This window comes from Carya illinoinensis, chromosome 5 (genome assembly GCF_018687715.1).
Source record: "Carya illinoinensis cultivar Pawnee chromosome 5, C.illinoinensisPawnee_v1, whole genome shotgun sequence".
Taxonomy (NCBI): Eukaryota; Viridiplantae; Streptophyta; class Magnoliopsida; order Fagales; family Juglandaceae; genus Carya; species Carya illinoinensis.
In genome coordinates this window covers 13,910,007-13,925,716 of record NC_056756.1, presented here as the reverse complement: position 1 = coordinate 13,925,716, position 15,710 = coordinate 13,910,007, and the positions used below count along the sequence as shown (strand labels likewise).

The following is a 15,710-nucleotide window of genomic DNA, read 5'->3' as shown; positions in this document are numbered from 1 at the left end:
TCAATGCGTCACGGTGCTGATGCTATTGCTTCAGAATTCTATGAAGAGCATTGATTATCTGGTTCACCATTCCTGATACAACCTTGATTTATCAGAGAAATCCGTGTTCACAACCTTGATTCTAGAACATCTCAGTTTGTCCAGTTTCAACCCATTTTGTTCTGCATCTCAACATGTAATGTAACTGTTGTATTTTCTTAAAATGACGAGGATAATTACAAACACATTACCAGTGGGGGGCCCATTTGAAAATATATTAACATAAATGAATAGCAACAGAGATCCTCAAATACAGAGAGAGAGGCGAGAGCTCAAAAATCCACTCTGTTCTGTTCTGCTCTGGGATGTTCAGAATCTGCCGTAGGCCCATAGTAGCATTATACATCCTGGAGAGTTCCAGATATTATCTGTCTCTCTCTCTCTCTTGCCGTCCTTTTCTCCGGCTAATCCATTCATAGGAACTAACAGGCACCATCTCCCTCCGACGATTACAAACTGGGGGTTTGACTTTGCGTGACAGTGCTCAGTTTCTCCGACATCAATGTCAGTTCGAAAAAAATTGTTCGGTTTTATTAATGAGATATTTAGAGTCAAATCCTCTCCTTAAAAAAGGGATTCTTTCTGTTATATCGCGGAAGTCGAGGCAGTCTGGGAGATCCTCTACGGATCATACGCGTTGAAGACGTTACTGGGGGAAAAGTGCTCGTATTTGGCGTGGCGGAAAATGTTTCCTTCCTTTTTTTTTTTTTTTTTAAGGAGGTAAAATGATTTTCCGGGATAGCAGATGGAAAAGGAAACGAGGAATATGGATGCGAGATTATATGCGATAACTAAGGACAGAATTCCATTAATTAGGGTACCGTTTGTTGCTCACCTCTCTTTTATCAACTAGAATTAATTGCAGAGAGGGTTCACCTTCCCCTTCTTTCCCCAGTTGTTAGTTGACCCTTTTATCAGGATTTCCTGGATAAAACTAAATAAGCTCTGCTGGCTACATACGTGGATACTCTTTGTTCCCCTTCTTCTCGCAGGCTTCGGCTTTAATACATTATTCAGTTTAATTAAACCATGGAATGCTGCTTTCTCGGTTTCTCTACCACCTAAGATCTCTCTCTCTCTCTCTCTCTCTCTCTCTCTCTGCCTATTTGCGATCTGAGAGAATTTCACACAGCGTCTTTCTTTGTCGCTGATTTGTTGCCTTGATGGTATTATTTAGTTTTTTTTTTTTTTTTTTTCCTGATTTTCGAGCTGTCTTGTTTCTGGGTGCAGTGAGAAATTTAGGAAGTTTGTCTTTTCAGATGTGATAAAGAGTTCGATTGTTCCTCATAGCGCTGATCGTAAAGGTATCCAATTTCTTTTTCTTTTTCTTGTTCATATTTGTTTGACCATTTTTTTTCAGTTCTTTGGGTCTGTGTTTTGAGTGGGATCTGATTCAGATCTCTGGTATTCTGCCATTTTGGTTTTTATTGTTTTTTCAAATGGGATTGTGAAAGTCCATCTGGGATTTCACTGTTAGCTTTTGGATGTCTTCTCTGTTTTTTTTATTTATTATAATGGCTTGTGTTCATCAAAGCAAACTAACAGACAAAACGAAGGTAGGAACTTCGTAAAACGAAGTTCAAACTGGAATTTATTTATTTACTTTGAATTGGTTTATGATTGCAGCTGTTGAAAGCTTTCTAAAAGTCTTTTAACTTTTTCTCGTCTTTTAGTATATTGAGAACCGGCTGCAGATTCCACAAAATTGGTCGAAAGTTTGCCCTTTTTCGTCCATACGAAAATAATTAAAAAAATGAAAACCGTTTAGCCGAAAGTTCTTTTCTTTTTTTTGGGGCTTCATCGAGTCATTTACTTGTAACCTATGACTGTGCAACACTTCTCATTGCATTTTATTGGACATGTTTCTTGCGTTAAGAGTAAAAGCAGTAGTTTCATTGAGACGTGTTTGCTTTTTACTAAACTCGATATTGTTTAACGTTATTTTGTTGGAAACTCAGAAGTTGCACGTCTTTTTCTGTTCACTTACTTCCATTGGTTGCTCAATTGAAAATTGGCTATTCTAGATTAACATATTTACTATAGCAAAAGGCAATGTAGTAACCTATCATTTCTGCTTTTCGTGTAAGGTTGTATCTTTTCTCTTTCATAATGTGAGAGTAGCAGTAAACCAGTTTTTGGTTGCCCGAAGTTCTAGAAGAATCATGTTATTATTGCTGTTCTGTTTCTGACCCTTTGTTTTATATTCTTGGAATTATCTTTCTGTTGGATTGCTAGTATTCCCACTATTCTCGACTTGCCAGGACCACTGAAAATCAGTTGATTCAGAGCATATGAAAACAATATTTGGCTGGTAGTTTGTTACATTGCAGTGAATCAGTGAGGTCTTGGTGTTCCTTTGAACTTGAACATTCTGTCAATTAGTCTCTTATTTTTTAATTTCTTAATGAACAAGGTTTTCTTACTCAGTTTGGCTTGCATTCTGATGTGCAGGGTGGTTTAGTTGCATTCACCTCTATCCGAATTGTTGTAAGCTCAAAATCTCACGCACAATTGCTTCAGAATTTTCACCCATCTTTCCCAGTACCTGTAAACATGAAACTTGGTAATAACATAGCTTTCTGTCTCTTTTAATTCTGTTCTTTTATGTAACTCCTGCATCTGGTGTATTCTTTTTCTCTTCTCCACCTTACAATTGGCTGTTCTACTTTGTGTAAGAGTCGGGAGAGTGGAGATTGTCTCAGCTAAATGGTAGCATAAACAAGTTTTGTTTAGGCTTGGAAGTGTGTTTCTTTAGTGCACTTTTTTAAATTTAGTAGAGAATTAATAATTCTTAACATGGCCATAAGACTAGTTCTTTCTGATATATGAATTGTTAGGCTAAGGCCACTGTGGGCTTACTTTTATATTTTCGGTTATTAGTCTTTCAAAAATCTCATCTACCAACTACATTTTCAAACTACCAATAGTTACTAAATTTCATGCTTTATGCACGTGAGTTGTTCAGTTTGAAACAAGGTCTGAGTTATAGATAGATCTTCCCGGTTTCATTTTCACTAGCATTCCAAATTTTAATTTACGTGCAGATAGTGAACCAGGGTTCTGCCATTCAACTCTTGGCCATAAGCCTGATTCTAAACCTTTTGACTACAATGACATTGCTCTGGATTCTGCTCTGAAGTCCCAAAACCTAATCATGACAGAAAATCAGAGGAGGCTCTTGTGTGACTTAAAGGGCAATGAGAAGGATGCAGTACCATTCGCGAATGCTACAAATGACGGAGATGGTTGGACTGCCATAAAGTTTGATTGTTCTATGAGCATGGATGATATAAACAATAAAGATAAAGACGAGGCCAAAGATTTTGTTGCATCACATGATCAATCTTCCCAAAAAACAGAATCATTTGACAAGGATTTGCATTTTGTTATGGACAAAGGTCTTATGGAATGTGAACTGCCAGAGTTGACAGTTTGCTACAAAGAGAGTACTTACCATGTTGTCAAAGACATCTGCGTTGATGAAGGTGTGCCTTCCCGGGAGAAGATCCTGTTTGAGAGCGGTAGAGATAAGAAAACTGTGTGCATTGTTCTGCCACCTGATAAGGATCAAAACAAAGAATTGGCAAAAGAAAAAGAAGATATTGATATTTCTGGTCCAGATGGATTAAAATTATCGGCAGAAAATGATTCTAACAAGGATTCTGCTAATCAATACGATTCCAAGGACTCGATACAGACAGGGGAAGATGCCACTGATTGTATTCTGACTGATGCCTCCAAAAAGATGTTTTTCCCCAGAAATATGCTTCCAATGGCAGCGAGTGGCGTGTCTGCTTCCCAATTTGATTATTTGAACAATGATAGCAATAAAGTTGAACAACAGCCCTTTCAGGTATGCACCTCTTAGTCAAAATCATAGTGTGATATAAGAAATCATCTTATAATTAAGGGTTGATTCCCAATGTTCCATCATTGCATGGGATCCACTATCTTGGCAGGGTTTTTCATGTTATCGTGTTAGTCAAAAAATGTTTCCTGTTATTTATTTATTTATTTTTCAACTGGGAACCATCCCATTTCCATGAGACTGTTACTGGAGCATCGGAGTTTTTCAGGGGCATAGAACAGTTTCCATAATTACCATACATCCAACGAATCTCTTCTCAGAAGGGAAAAAAAAAAAAAGTGTAGAAAAAAAAGCTTGATTTTAATGATCAGAAGGTGACCGATTGAAGCTCCAATGGTGAGTCTCCGACTATAGGAATACAAATTGTTCATGGTAATGGTCACATGGCGATTTGGGTAGCACTAGAACGACCTTTGGCTGGAAGTTTGGATTTCAATTTGGGATTGGGTAAAATCATGTTTATGCTTGAGAGAGGTTTGGTATTTGAGGATAAATTGTAGATTCCAATGGTTTAAATGCAGGTCTATGGTGAAAGACCAATCTTGGCTAGTCCTGCTTTTGCCGCTGCAGTCGAAGAATCAAACAATAGCAGTGGGAATAAGGTATTGCCGAGCTCAACTTTGGTTTATGCAGGGAAAGAATCAAACATTAGGAGTGTGGATCCAGAGACTGCAAGCCCTGATTTTGTTTCTTCAGCTGAAGAAATAAACAATAGCACTGGGGATCAAATGTTGGCAAGCCCTACTCTTGTTCCTACCACTGAATTATCAAACAGTAGTAGTGCTGTCAATGAGTTATTTTACAATAGCAAGGTGGAAAGCTGTAGTATCACTTTCGATTTTGACTCTTTAGAACCTTCAGCTAGTGGCAGACTGGAGGGTCTTGAAAATGGTGACAGTGAATGTCATGAAACTCAAAAGACGTCAAAGGTTGAAAACGGCTTTTCTGATGCTCATACAGTTTCAAGGCGACATCAACATGCTCTAGGAGAGACAAGTTTTTCTGCAGTAGGCCGTGGAGAGGAAAGTTTCTCTGCAGTGGGTACTCTATCGAGTCTTATAAATTACTCTGGTCCAATGGGATATTCTGGTAGTATCTCTCTGCGGTCAGATAGCAGCACAACCAGCACACGATCCTTTGCCTTTCCCGTGTAATTTACCGCAAATTTATTCCCTTTCCTGTCCTTATATAACCAAGTTTATCACTGATCATATATGCAAATTGGTTGATCGTGTCTACAGATTACAGTCTGAATGGAATAGCAGTCCAGTTAGAATGGCAAAAGCTGACCGGAGGCATTTTCGGAAGCATAGAAGTTGGAGGCAGGGCCTTCTTTGCTGTAAATTCTGAGTGAGTCTTTTCTATGCATAGGGTTAGGATCTGATTTTATACCTCACAAAAAAAATCTTAATTTATTGAATATGAAAAATATATACATCCTGTTCTCTCTTGTGGTGTCTACATGTGAAGTAGGGTCTTACTGTAATGCAGGCAAGTTGATCAGGTGTAGCAATGTCTTTATAATTTTCTGCTTATCTGCACCTATATAGAAGCAAGTCGTCATTTTTATTTTTTGTTTCCTAATGTTTATACTCACTCCAAGCATTTTTTGGTTCCTAATGTTTATATGTTTGCATACCAAAAAGGAAAAGTAGCTCCCTTATTGATCAAGATCAATTATCCTTTTGTAAAGATGGCTGCACTGAAGGGTTAATTGTCAAAATCCAAATGGTCTTGCTATTTCGAAACACAATTCGATCGATCGGCTAAGTTTTCCATGTTTATACGCATAGATAGCCATTATGGCCAACCTTTTCCAAAACCATCGATGTAAGCCTTGCTAGGTGTGAATATCAAACGTCATCGTGTGATAGGGATATCCTTTTGTAAAGATGGCTGCACTGAAGGGTTAATTGTCAAAATCCAAATGGTCTTGCTATTTCGAAACACAATTCGATCGATCGGCTAAGTTTTCCATGTTTATACGCATAGATAGCCATTATGGCCAACCTTTTCCAAAACCATCGATGTAAGCCTTGCTAGGTGTGAATATCAAACGTCATCGTGTGATAGGGATTGCATGTTGCATATCTTTAAAAGTAATGTTAGATATAAGTCTCAAATAGATAAATTTCATATAATTTTTTTATAAAAAAGTGGGTCTCATTAATAAAAAAGTAATTAAGTTTTACACTTTTTTTAAATGGAGAACTAGTCCACCTTTTTATATAGGCTCGACTTGTTTATTTAGAATTTGTAAAAATTATTTTTTAAAGCAGTCGATCCCTGCCTAAAGCTAGCTAATTAGCTCCTTTCACCCGAAGTTCTACGTTGATATAATTTACAATAGGAAATATCTACTTGATCAATTGGTCTATATGACGTCCCCTGTTAAAAGTATAAATAAAAACCCAAAAACAAGACATTGTACGCCTAACCAGAAAACATGGTACGTGTTATGTCATATATTGCCCCTTGCAAGTCATGTGAGGCTGAGACATATAACGCTCACTTTCAAAGAACACTCGCGCGAAATTCTAGGGATCATATAATTAACAGACTATAGTACTACTTAAATAATTATTAAATGGTAGGTAACGTACGTACATGGAGTACTGGCCCTGCTTGCCCTTTATTATATATATTATATGGAAATTATAGTAGATCGGGTAAATTATTATAAAATATTTTAATAAATTATAAGGTCATCAAAGAATTAATATTGATGGAGCCGTTGTTCGTCCTTAATTAATTGACATATTTAAATAGACAGAGACACTAGAGATCGAGCTAGTGTCCCCAGTACCACTGCATATGCATTTGGTCATCAAAAATTAAAACCAAGGTAACGACGATGCTAGCCTTCTGAAAAGAGACGGGATTTCCATGGACAATGCGTGCGGGTTTCCTCCCCACCCTGATCCCTAATTTCCTCGAGCCTTCGGCTGGGCATGCATGCTGCATGGGATATATATATATAGTTATTAAGTCAGTACCAGAGTACGTCTGCTGGGAAAAAAGCAAGTCTTTCATGCATTTATAAGCGCCTCCAAGCTGCTAGCTGTACGTAAAAGTAATGAAGCTGATTCTACTTGTGACTGCGGTCTGTGTGGTACTAGTCCCTATCTCCGCTTTGCTGACACCATCTGCTTCTCTGCAAATCCAGACCCAACCATCTTATGAAAAGGGTACGTACTACGCAGTCTCTCTCTCTCTCTCTCTCTCATGTTAAAAATCTGATGATCACTGCTTCGCATTACGTACAGCAGCGAATGATCAATTACTTGATCAGCATTCTCTGCGGCCAGTACTGCCAAGGAAGCTCAGACTTTCTGAGGTAACTCTAATGGTCAGTGATTGTCATAACATTTTTATGAACATTTCTGTGAATGCATGCAGCTTCTTAACTTAAATATATTCTCTCTTTTTTTCCTGAGCAACAGGCCGTAAAAGAATATGGAAGTCACGATTTACAATCACACAATGATAGACAATTAGAAGGCCGATACGTTATTACAGGTAATCATCATCTGCTTCTTCTCATTGAAAACCAATTAACTAGCGAAAGTTTTTAATTTTTTATATCTCTAATCCAACATGATCAGCAACATATATATATATATATATTATCATTCCAACTGAACGAATTGATGAGCTTAATGATATGGAAACTGAAGGCCAATGCCAAATACATGTAAAGTCAGAAACCTTCGCCTCAAGCTATCCCATTTTTCTATTTGCAAAGGATATGATCTTGTGTTAATTATCCTGATCATGATCTGGTGGATGCTCGATCCCCATTCGTGGATATATCTTTCGTACAGAAATCAAATTGACATATAAGGTACATATAAGTGAGATAATTAAGATGAAAATTTCTCAAAACTTTCTTTCCAAATATTACTAAGATACAAAATACATTACACCTTTCAATTTTAAATTTTTAACTTTTTTATCTAAAGGCCATTCTACTCATTATCCATATATCACATATTTGATAAAGAGAAAAATTAAAAAACTATATAAAAATTATGTACGGTTTATGGTGTAAGGATAAGGAGTAAATATTTCTTTATTTAATTATTATAACTTTTATATATTTCCTATAAAATAATGTGAGATGTTGATCAGGTAAGTCGTACGGTAAAGAGGAAGTTGAAATGCAGCATGGAAAACAATATTGGGCGGAGGGGGCAGAGTCACTAGACACGTCACAAATTTTGACAATGGATTATTCCCCCGTAAGAAAACGACGTCCTGTACATAACAAGTCCATGCCGGTTGGTCCATGAAACATGCAGGCGGCACTGAGCAGACAATGCCATGCATATTTATATAGTATTTCATTCCCGGCCGAGCTAATTAAGAAATACATGACGATGATGCACCAACTTTTTGGATGGAGTTTTGCAAAAGTACGTATGTTTTTTCTAACCGGCCGCCGGGAAATTATGAATACTGTCTTCTACAATACTCCCTAGCTGCATGCGGCGGACATTGCGGAGCGAAACCCTAGGATTTCTTAGAAACTGAGGACCCTACCGGAGCATCAAATTAATGTGGGTCACAGACAGACGTACATGGTCATTGGCCGGTCAGCGTAATCCTTATAAGAAAACTGTTCAGTTTTAACTAATTACTTTATATAAAAAAAATGCTTATTTTTTTATTAAAATGAGTATATTTTGATCATAAATAATTATTTTTGCTGTATATAATCTGTCATAAATAATTTTTTTTTTTAAGACAGACGTTTCAAGATCAATCGACATCATGTACTAAACCAGGTTAATTGTATCTGGAGGAATTACCATAAAGTTTTTAGGGTTGATCTAATAAACGATCCAAATTTTTCTATTGTTGTGTGCTTCTCGCGGTAAAGCCTACGTAACCTGACTGCGACCAACCATTTTAAAACGGAAATTTGCATTCCTTTAATAACCACGTTAAAAAAAAAGGATAATTAGAAGATACAATTTCAAAGAATTAGTGAGTTTGAATTGAGTGTAGCGTTTATATTCGTTGATTAATCGCCGATAAGAATGACGTTAGTAATAAAATAACTGACAGCTAAGACAACAAGTCTGAAATTGTGGCTAATAATGAGTTGATATTGGGTCAAAGCCAACAAAAGAATAACAATAAGCCGAAAGATTAAGTAGATAATGGGTTACATATAACCTTGGTCAAATATAAGACTAAAATCAAAATGCCAATAATTGGTCTAAAGTTTCAAATAATGCTTACAACAAATCAAAATTCAATAAAAAAGACTCAAAGTTAATAAAGATATTCCAAATATACGTATTTGAAACGAAATATGATTGAACGACAATGAAATATTTGTGAGATATAAAGATAGTGGAAATTTTTTTTAAAAATGGTCCACAGGATCAAGCTTTGAGTTAACCAAGAGCTCTGATACCATGATAGCAAATAAAATATAATTGAAAAGGAAGAAAGAGAAGTGAGAAGAATAAAGAATTTAAAGGTTACATTTTTACTATTCTCGATTGTGATAGAATACAATGCATTAATTTCTATTTATAAGAAAATTGCATGGATATGATACAAGATAAATATATTTGAAAATCAATTAATTTAATTTGATAATTATGAAATCTAATTCTTGATTTGAATTATTTCCAAATTTTAAACTATGTGTATCAAGCATTGTTTGTTAAACTTTTATCGAATTGAATTTTATGTTCACAAACAACTCAATTAACGTTCGAACGAGATTGAGCTTGATCAGGAGCTAAATCATCTTGGTATAGATAATTTATTTATATTAAATATATAAACTTTATGTATAAAAATTTTGACAAACAAATTTTAACTTTTTGTCATTATATTTATAAAGCTTACATATAGATCATATATAAGTGATTGTATTTATAAGAATTAACTAACATGTCTAGACTTTTAAGTACTGTTTGGCTATACAAAATTTTCATCTCAAACATAAAATTCTCATCTCATTATTATAATTTTTTCAAATTTTTATTAAAAATATAATAAACAATTTAATTTTTTTCTACTTTTTCAAATCCTAAAATAATAATAATATTAAAATATAATATTTTAATATTTAATCTTAAAACTCAAAATTATCATCTAAAAATTTTCAGTGACCAAACAGAACCTTATTATCATCTGAAAAGTATTATGAGCATGGTTTCGTTTACACTATATATTTGATAAGAAAAAAATAAAAAAAATTATTTGTAATGTGTGATCACTGTGATGTGTCAAATGATTAATAGAATTTTTCTTTTTATTTATTTTATCAAAAATTATATGTGCAATCATATTTACATACTCTTTTATATATTTTATTAATTTAATTAGTTATATATTAAAAAAATTAATTTAAATAATTATTTCAATGAAATATATAAAAAAATACAAAAATAATGTACGTAAGATTACCTTTTTAAAGCATCACTTACACACGGCGAAGACCAAACAAAACGTTTTCTCTACGACGACGCAAAACGCTGTCGTCGAAGAGCCGCTTTCCATTAATCTGCAGAATTCAACGATTCAGAAGTAAAGAATCAAGGAGATTCAGACAGTCTCAGGCGGAGGAGAGCTATGGAAGACATATGGAAGAGAGCCAAGATCTTCGCAGAAGAAGCGGCGAAGAGATCCCAGACTATCACCAACTCGGTCTCCATCTCCGACCTGGTCTCCGAGACCGCCAAGAAATCCAAGGAGCTCGCTGCCGAGGCCTCGAAGAAGGCCGATCAGATCAAGACTGCCGCGCTCAAGCAGGCCGATCAGATCCAGATCAAATCCATCTCACTCTCCCTACCCGACATCATCCCCCCTCAGCTCTCGTCGCTCTCTGTCGCCAGTTCATCAGCCCCCGCCGCGGACTCCCAGTCGGAGCTACAAAAGTTCGGGGTCACCGACGATCTACGTGAGTTCGTTAAAGGACTCACCGCTATTACATTCCGGAATTTCCCAATGCAAGGTAATCCGGGAATTCCATTTTGATTTTGTGCTTTTCTTTCTTTTCGTTTGGATTTTGTCTGGGGGGTTTCATTTCGTTATCGATGAATTGGTTGGATTTGGTGTTGAAGATGCTGAAGAAGCAGAGGCGTCTGATGTGGCTACGACAGCTTCGAATGTGAGGAAAGATCTGTCGGAGTGGCAGGAGAAGCATGCCACTGTGGTTCTCACCACTGTCAAGGTGAATTATATGGTCGAGAATTGCGTGTTTATTTGTTCTTGGTTTTCAGATTGACAATTGGCTTTTGGGTTTCCAAGTACTTCTAATTTGAGAAGACATTTCGTTGCGAATTTTCTTCTGTGGATTTTCGATACTGATCTGAGTTGTTGTGGGATGCTGATACTTGGCAAAGAATACGGGGACACTATTTTAACCACTTTCTAACGTTTTTCATTGCTTAACTCAAATTTTGCGTTATTAGTTTGGCACTTCATACTTTTTTTTTCGGTTTTCTTTGTTTGAATTCCATTTTGATTGTTTATGGTAAACATATGTAAGAATGTTAATTAAATTGTATGTGACGGGCATGCACGTTATATGTCTCTGGAAAAGAATACGAGGAATCTGTTACTCTTTCTCTACGCTCTCCGTAATGCTTTTAGATGGTCAATGGGTCATTATCATGTATGCTGTTCGCGTTAGAACTTGTCCCTCTGTTTGGAAGGAGAAAATCCATGAACCTGTCCTTATATCTGAGGCTCAATGCCCAGAGATGCCTAGCGTGAGCGGAGGCAAATCTTATTTTGTGACAATTACTTTGATATAACATTGTTGGCGCCTGTGGATAAAATCTTCATTAAAAGTAAAAATAAAACGTCATTATGTTAATCTAAGATGAAGCAGACATCCATCAGATATTTGCTCATGAAATCATGGATTTCTTGGTATCACATTGTTACTTTTCTTTTTGTTGTCCTTTGACTCGAAGTTTTAGTTCTCCAAATAAATGCTAAAATTGTATTGAGACAGATGTCTGTTACTTTGAATGGTTTTTTCGGAAGAGATCTGCTGTCCGAAAGTTTAGCACTGAGTTTTCTGCTGACTAGGAGATGCCATGTAGTATGTATTGTAGAAGCAGAACTTGTAGAGCTGTTGTAATAAATTTTCTTTTACAGGAAATTTCAAGATTAAGGTATGAATTATGCCCCCGTGTTATGAGAGAAAGAAGATTCTGGAGAATATATTTCACACTTGTGAGCAGCCATGTGGCTCCGTAAGTAGCAGCTTATTTGAGTGAAAGTACTTTTTTTATGGACTCTTGTGAGATTGTACATGCTGCATTGGGCTCTGTTGAGATCCCATATTTGTTATAAATTTGTTAATATTACTGTGGGTGCTGAGATATAATGTTAACCCGCGGAAAAGTTTTCAATGTTACATGAGATATGGAAAGAGAATCATTTTTTCAATTAAGAAAAATTTTCATACTAGCGTGGAATAGATCAAAGTACAATGGAATTCTACTTTGGACGCTTCTGCCAAAATCCAGCTGCTGTTTTTAACACTTCTGGAATAATTAAAGAACTTTGATAACCTACTATATATTTGCTTCCTTAGCAACTTATACCTCAATTTTCATGTTTGAGTTACATCAAGAGTTTCATATTGAACACGACATCTGTATCACAAGAACTTAAAACACTATATAAGCAAGAGGAGTTTTTACACTTTAAGCTCCTGAACAATGATGTTTATGTGTGCATAAGATTCAGAAGGCATACTGATGATAGAATCTATATGTGATAGTATTGAGGAATTGACAAGAGTACCATGGTCTAGTATGCTGCTTTTAGACGTTCCACACGAATCTGTTATCCATAGTATAAATTTTAAAATGTTAATTTTTATGTACTTTAAAAAAAAAATCAATGTTTATTTGACAAAATCACAATTTTTCAACATTAGTCAATCTACTCTCTATTTCTTGTGATTATTCTTGCGCCACTAAAATCCCATCAGGACTCAGCCACTTTGGTTTTGATGTGAAGATACCCTGTTTGGGTAATTTGTGTAAAGTAATTTTTAATAATTTATTTTCTCATAAACTCTTCATTCCTGGAGTGGGAAAACTGAGGCATGGATGTTTCTCTTTTGTTTTTTTTCGTTTTTTGTTCTTTTATTTGTAATTGTGATATAACTTGATACTTTCTCTTGATGCAACTTACAAAAGGAAAACAGCACATACTTTCACTCAATGCTTACAAACTATCAGGTATGAGAAGCAATACATGGAGGAGTTGAAGCTCAAAGCAGCAGAGGATGTTAAAGATGATAAGTTAAAGAAAACTTCTGAAGAAAAAGAGAAAGCAGAAGGGATTGAGAACTCCTCTAAGGGTAAAACTTCCAAGTCATCATCAACTGAGCAGGACTTGGACACGTTTCTTCTGGGAGATCTTGAAGACAGTGATGGGGGTCCGGGTATGTTCCATTGTTGACAGTTGCTATATTCTTGTATTCAAAGCCTTGTTCCAAATTAATATATCCCTTCCTCCATTTATTTCTTGGTTTAGAATATGCAATATTTTAAACAACTGGTCGTTGGACCATCAAGCTAGCTAAATTCTATGTCTTCTGAATGTGCATTTTGGCACATTGGCGTACCACTCTCTGGAGCTTGGCATGCTGGATTTACTTGTAGTTTATGTTCCTCCACCTGATCAATCACCATAGTGGTATGATTGTAAAAGAAAAAAAACCAGAATGGTGGAATAGGTCTTCCAGTTCTTTTTTCTCAATTTCGTCCATCATTTCAAGAAACAACGAGCTAGCATAATAGAAAGACAGAACTATGATCACATTGGCGTTGGGTAGGTGAGTTCATTTGTTGAAGTTCGGTTCCTTAATTTTTTAAATGCTTGGTAAAATAGTTGCACACATTTAAAAAATTAAAATAAAATACTATGAGCTGATTCTGTTGTTGACACCTAGAACTCCATGTTACTTTTCACTTTGATTGCTGAGGTGCTTGGCTTTGAAGCATGGCTAGTTTTGACCTATGTCTAATATATTCGTAGTGAAATCGTGGACTTTGTTTACATGAATACACAATCTAATGTTATTGAACTTGTGAACAATTTGGTGTATATTGAAACTCTGCTTTGTTTATAAGTAAAAACCCTGTTAAATTAAAAGGACATCAAGTATATGGTACTCGCAGCTCCTGATTAATTTAGAAGCAACCATGAACTAGACTGGCAGATAATCTGTTCATCATCTTTAATGTTTCTTTCATGCCCTTTACCTTCAGTTTGTTGATTATCTTGCATGGTCTTTTAGATGAGGGTGAGGAAGGGAGCTTCGATGATGATTTTGACAAGATTGGAAATTCGGTAAATTTTACTTCTTTCTTGATTCTCTTTTCTCTATTACATTTTTTAATTTATTGCCTTGTGCTTCACCTTGGTTTGATACATTTGGGGGAGGAAGGTTTCGAACTCTAGACCTTCATTTTGGAGGCTGGGGGTTATGCCAATCAGGCCATAAGCCTTTGGCACCTTGTGCTTCACTTTGGATTTCAATTCTTTCAAATATAGAAAAAGGAAAAAGAAAAGCTTCCTACTTAATATGACAGCCAAAACTGAGATAGAAGAACTTAATTGCCAAATAACCATTGACTATTTAGCTGCACCAAATGATTGTTACCTTGGATTTGTTGGAAAGTTATTTGAAATCTAATGGGCAATTTACAGGACGTTGAAGATGAGAACCTTGTGAAGAAATAGGCAATTGCAAAAGGTTAGAGCACTGCCAGTTGCAGGGGAAATATGCAGTAAGTGGCAAGAGTTTTTCTGTAACTAATAATAACGCGGTGAAGGGAAAGGAATTGAGGATGAGCAGTAGGTGCTAAATGTCAAATTTGATGTTGCGACTTCTTGGGAGGTGCAGTGGCTATATGGTTGGGCAAATTTGAATTACAAGTTATCTCTGTTCACTTATTTGTTTTAGTGCAATCTAGATGGTGGCAAGCTAGTGCAAAAATTTGGGGACGCTGGACCTTTACTTGCCTTGTACAGATTATTTAATTCCGTTGATTCATATATGGTTCATATAATGTTAAAATCCAGTTAAATGTTAGTGTATTTGGTTTTTATGAGCATATCAGCTGGAACAGTCAGCTCTTGGCTGCTTTACTGAGATTGTGTTATGCTATCACCTTGTTTGGCACCTGGAATGGTAAAATATATCAGGCCTAGAAGAGCACAGTCTAAGGGGGAGATCACATTACTAAAAAACAAAGGAAGAGAGAAGAATGAGAGACAGTGAGGGGACAAGGGAGAAAAGGGTGTTAGGAGAAAGAGACGAGAAAAAAAAAAGTGGAGAGAGGAGAGGATGTCAGACACGTAAAGAAAAGACGGTCAATTCTTATCATTCCCTAAGGGAACGCAGAAAGAGGGGCATGCAAAAAGAGAAGATAGATAAAAGAAAACGATTAAACCGTTTAAGGGGATTTTTTTGACTTCTTTGAGGGGGACTTTTTCAGTTTTTTCAATCTTCCAAAAGGGGCTTTAGTAAGAATATATTTTCTAGCAAATATATTTGAGATCTCTATTGTACAATAAAACATGAGAGATGATGAGGGATTGTAAATAAGTTTATTATGGTGGATATTCTATTTCCAAAAACCGTGTAGATGTAGGCTTTATATTGAACAACTAGTACCAGATCACACTAAGGGTTACGGATTATATTGATCGAGGCTCAGATCATTATAACCGGTTGGGAATGACTTTTTGCCTATTTGGTGTGATTTTTGACATTAAGAGCACCCTTTCAACCCGATCCCTA

At 35.9% G+C, this 15,710-nt stretch overlaps 3 protein-coding genes across 18 annotated transcripts; all 3 read left to right on the top strand.

Moving 5' to 3' along the window:
* Positions 1-247: 247 nt before the first annotated feature.
* On the top strand, positions 248-5,476 carry LOC122310303. Of its 14 annotated transcripts, none has more exons than XM_043124197.1 (7): positions 250-543; positions 1,270-1,343; positions 2,301-2,381; positions 2,491-2,602; positions 3,084-3,892; positions 4,429-5,057; positions 5,149-5,476. In XM_043124197.1, exons 4-7 carry the CDS (start codon positions 2,593-2,595, stop codon positions 5,255-5,257), a joined length of 1,557 nt encoding a protein of 518 aa, XP_042980131.1. In that variant the 5' UTR covers positions 250-543; positions 1,270-1,343; positions 2,301-2,381; positions 2,491-2,592; the 3' UTR covers positions 5,258-5,476. The 14 variants fall into 14 exon arrangements, with proteins under 14 accessions (XP_042980134.1, XP_042980133.1, XP_042980132.1 ...); XM_043124195.1 differs by having other exon boundaries at positions 2,275-2,381; XM_043124191.1 differs by having other exon boundaries at positions 250-856.
* Positions 5,477-6,594: 1,118 nt separating this feature from the next.
* Positions 6,595-8,566, top strand: LOC122310302 (protein GOLVEN 6). Of its 2 annotated transcripts, none has more exons than XM_043124185.1 (4): positions 6,595-7,095; positions 7,177-7,244; positions 7,351-7,426; positions 8,039-8,566. In XM_043124185.1, the coding sequence occupies exons 1-4, from the start codon at positions 6,984-6,986 to the stop codon at positions 8,197-8,199; spliced, it is 417 nt and encodes a 138-aa protein (XP_042980119.1). In that variant the 5' UTR covers positions 6,595-6,983; the 3' UTR covers positions 8,200-8,566. The 2 variants fall into 2 exon arrangements, with proteins under 2 accessions (XP_042980119.1, XP_042980118.1); XM_043124184.1 differs by having other exon boundaries at positions 7,174-7,244.
* A 1,806-nt stretch (positions 8,567-10,372) lies between these two features.
* Positions 10,373-14,999, top strand: LOC122310943. 2 transcript variants are annotated; one of them, XM_043125222.1, is made up of 6 exons: positions 10,373-10,886; positions 10,996-11,105; positions 12,041-12,138; positions 13,096-13,343; positions 14,202-14,254; positions 14,615-14,999. In XM_043125222.1, exons 1-6 carry the CDS (start codon positions 10,505-10,507, stop codon positions 14,645-14,647), a joined length of 924 nt encoding a protein of 307 aa, XP_042981156.1. In that variant the 5' UTR covers positions 10,373-10,504; the 3' UTR covers positions 14,648-14,999. The 2 variants fall into 2 exon arrangements, with proteins under 2 accessions (XP_042981156.1, XP_042981158.1); XM_043125224.1 differs by having other exon boundaries at positions 10,375-10,886; positions 13,138-13,343.
* The last annotated feature ends 711 nt before the right edge of the window (positions 15,000-15,710 follow it).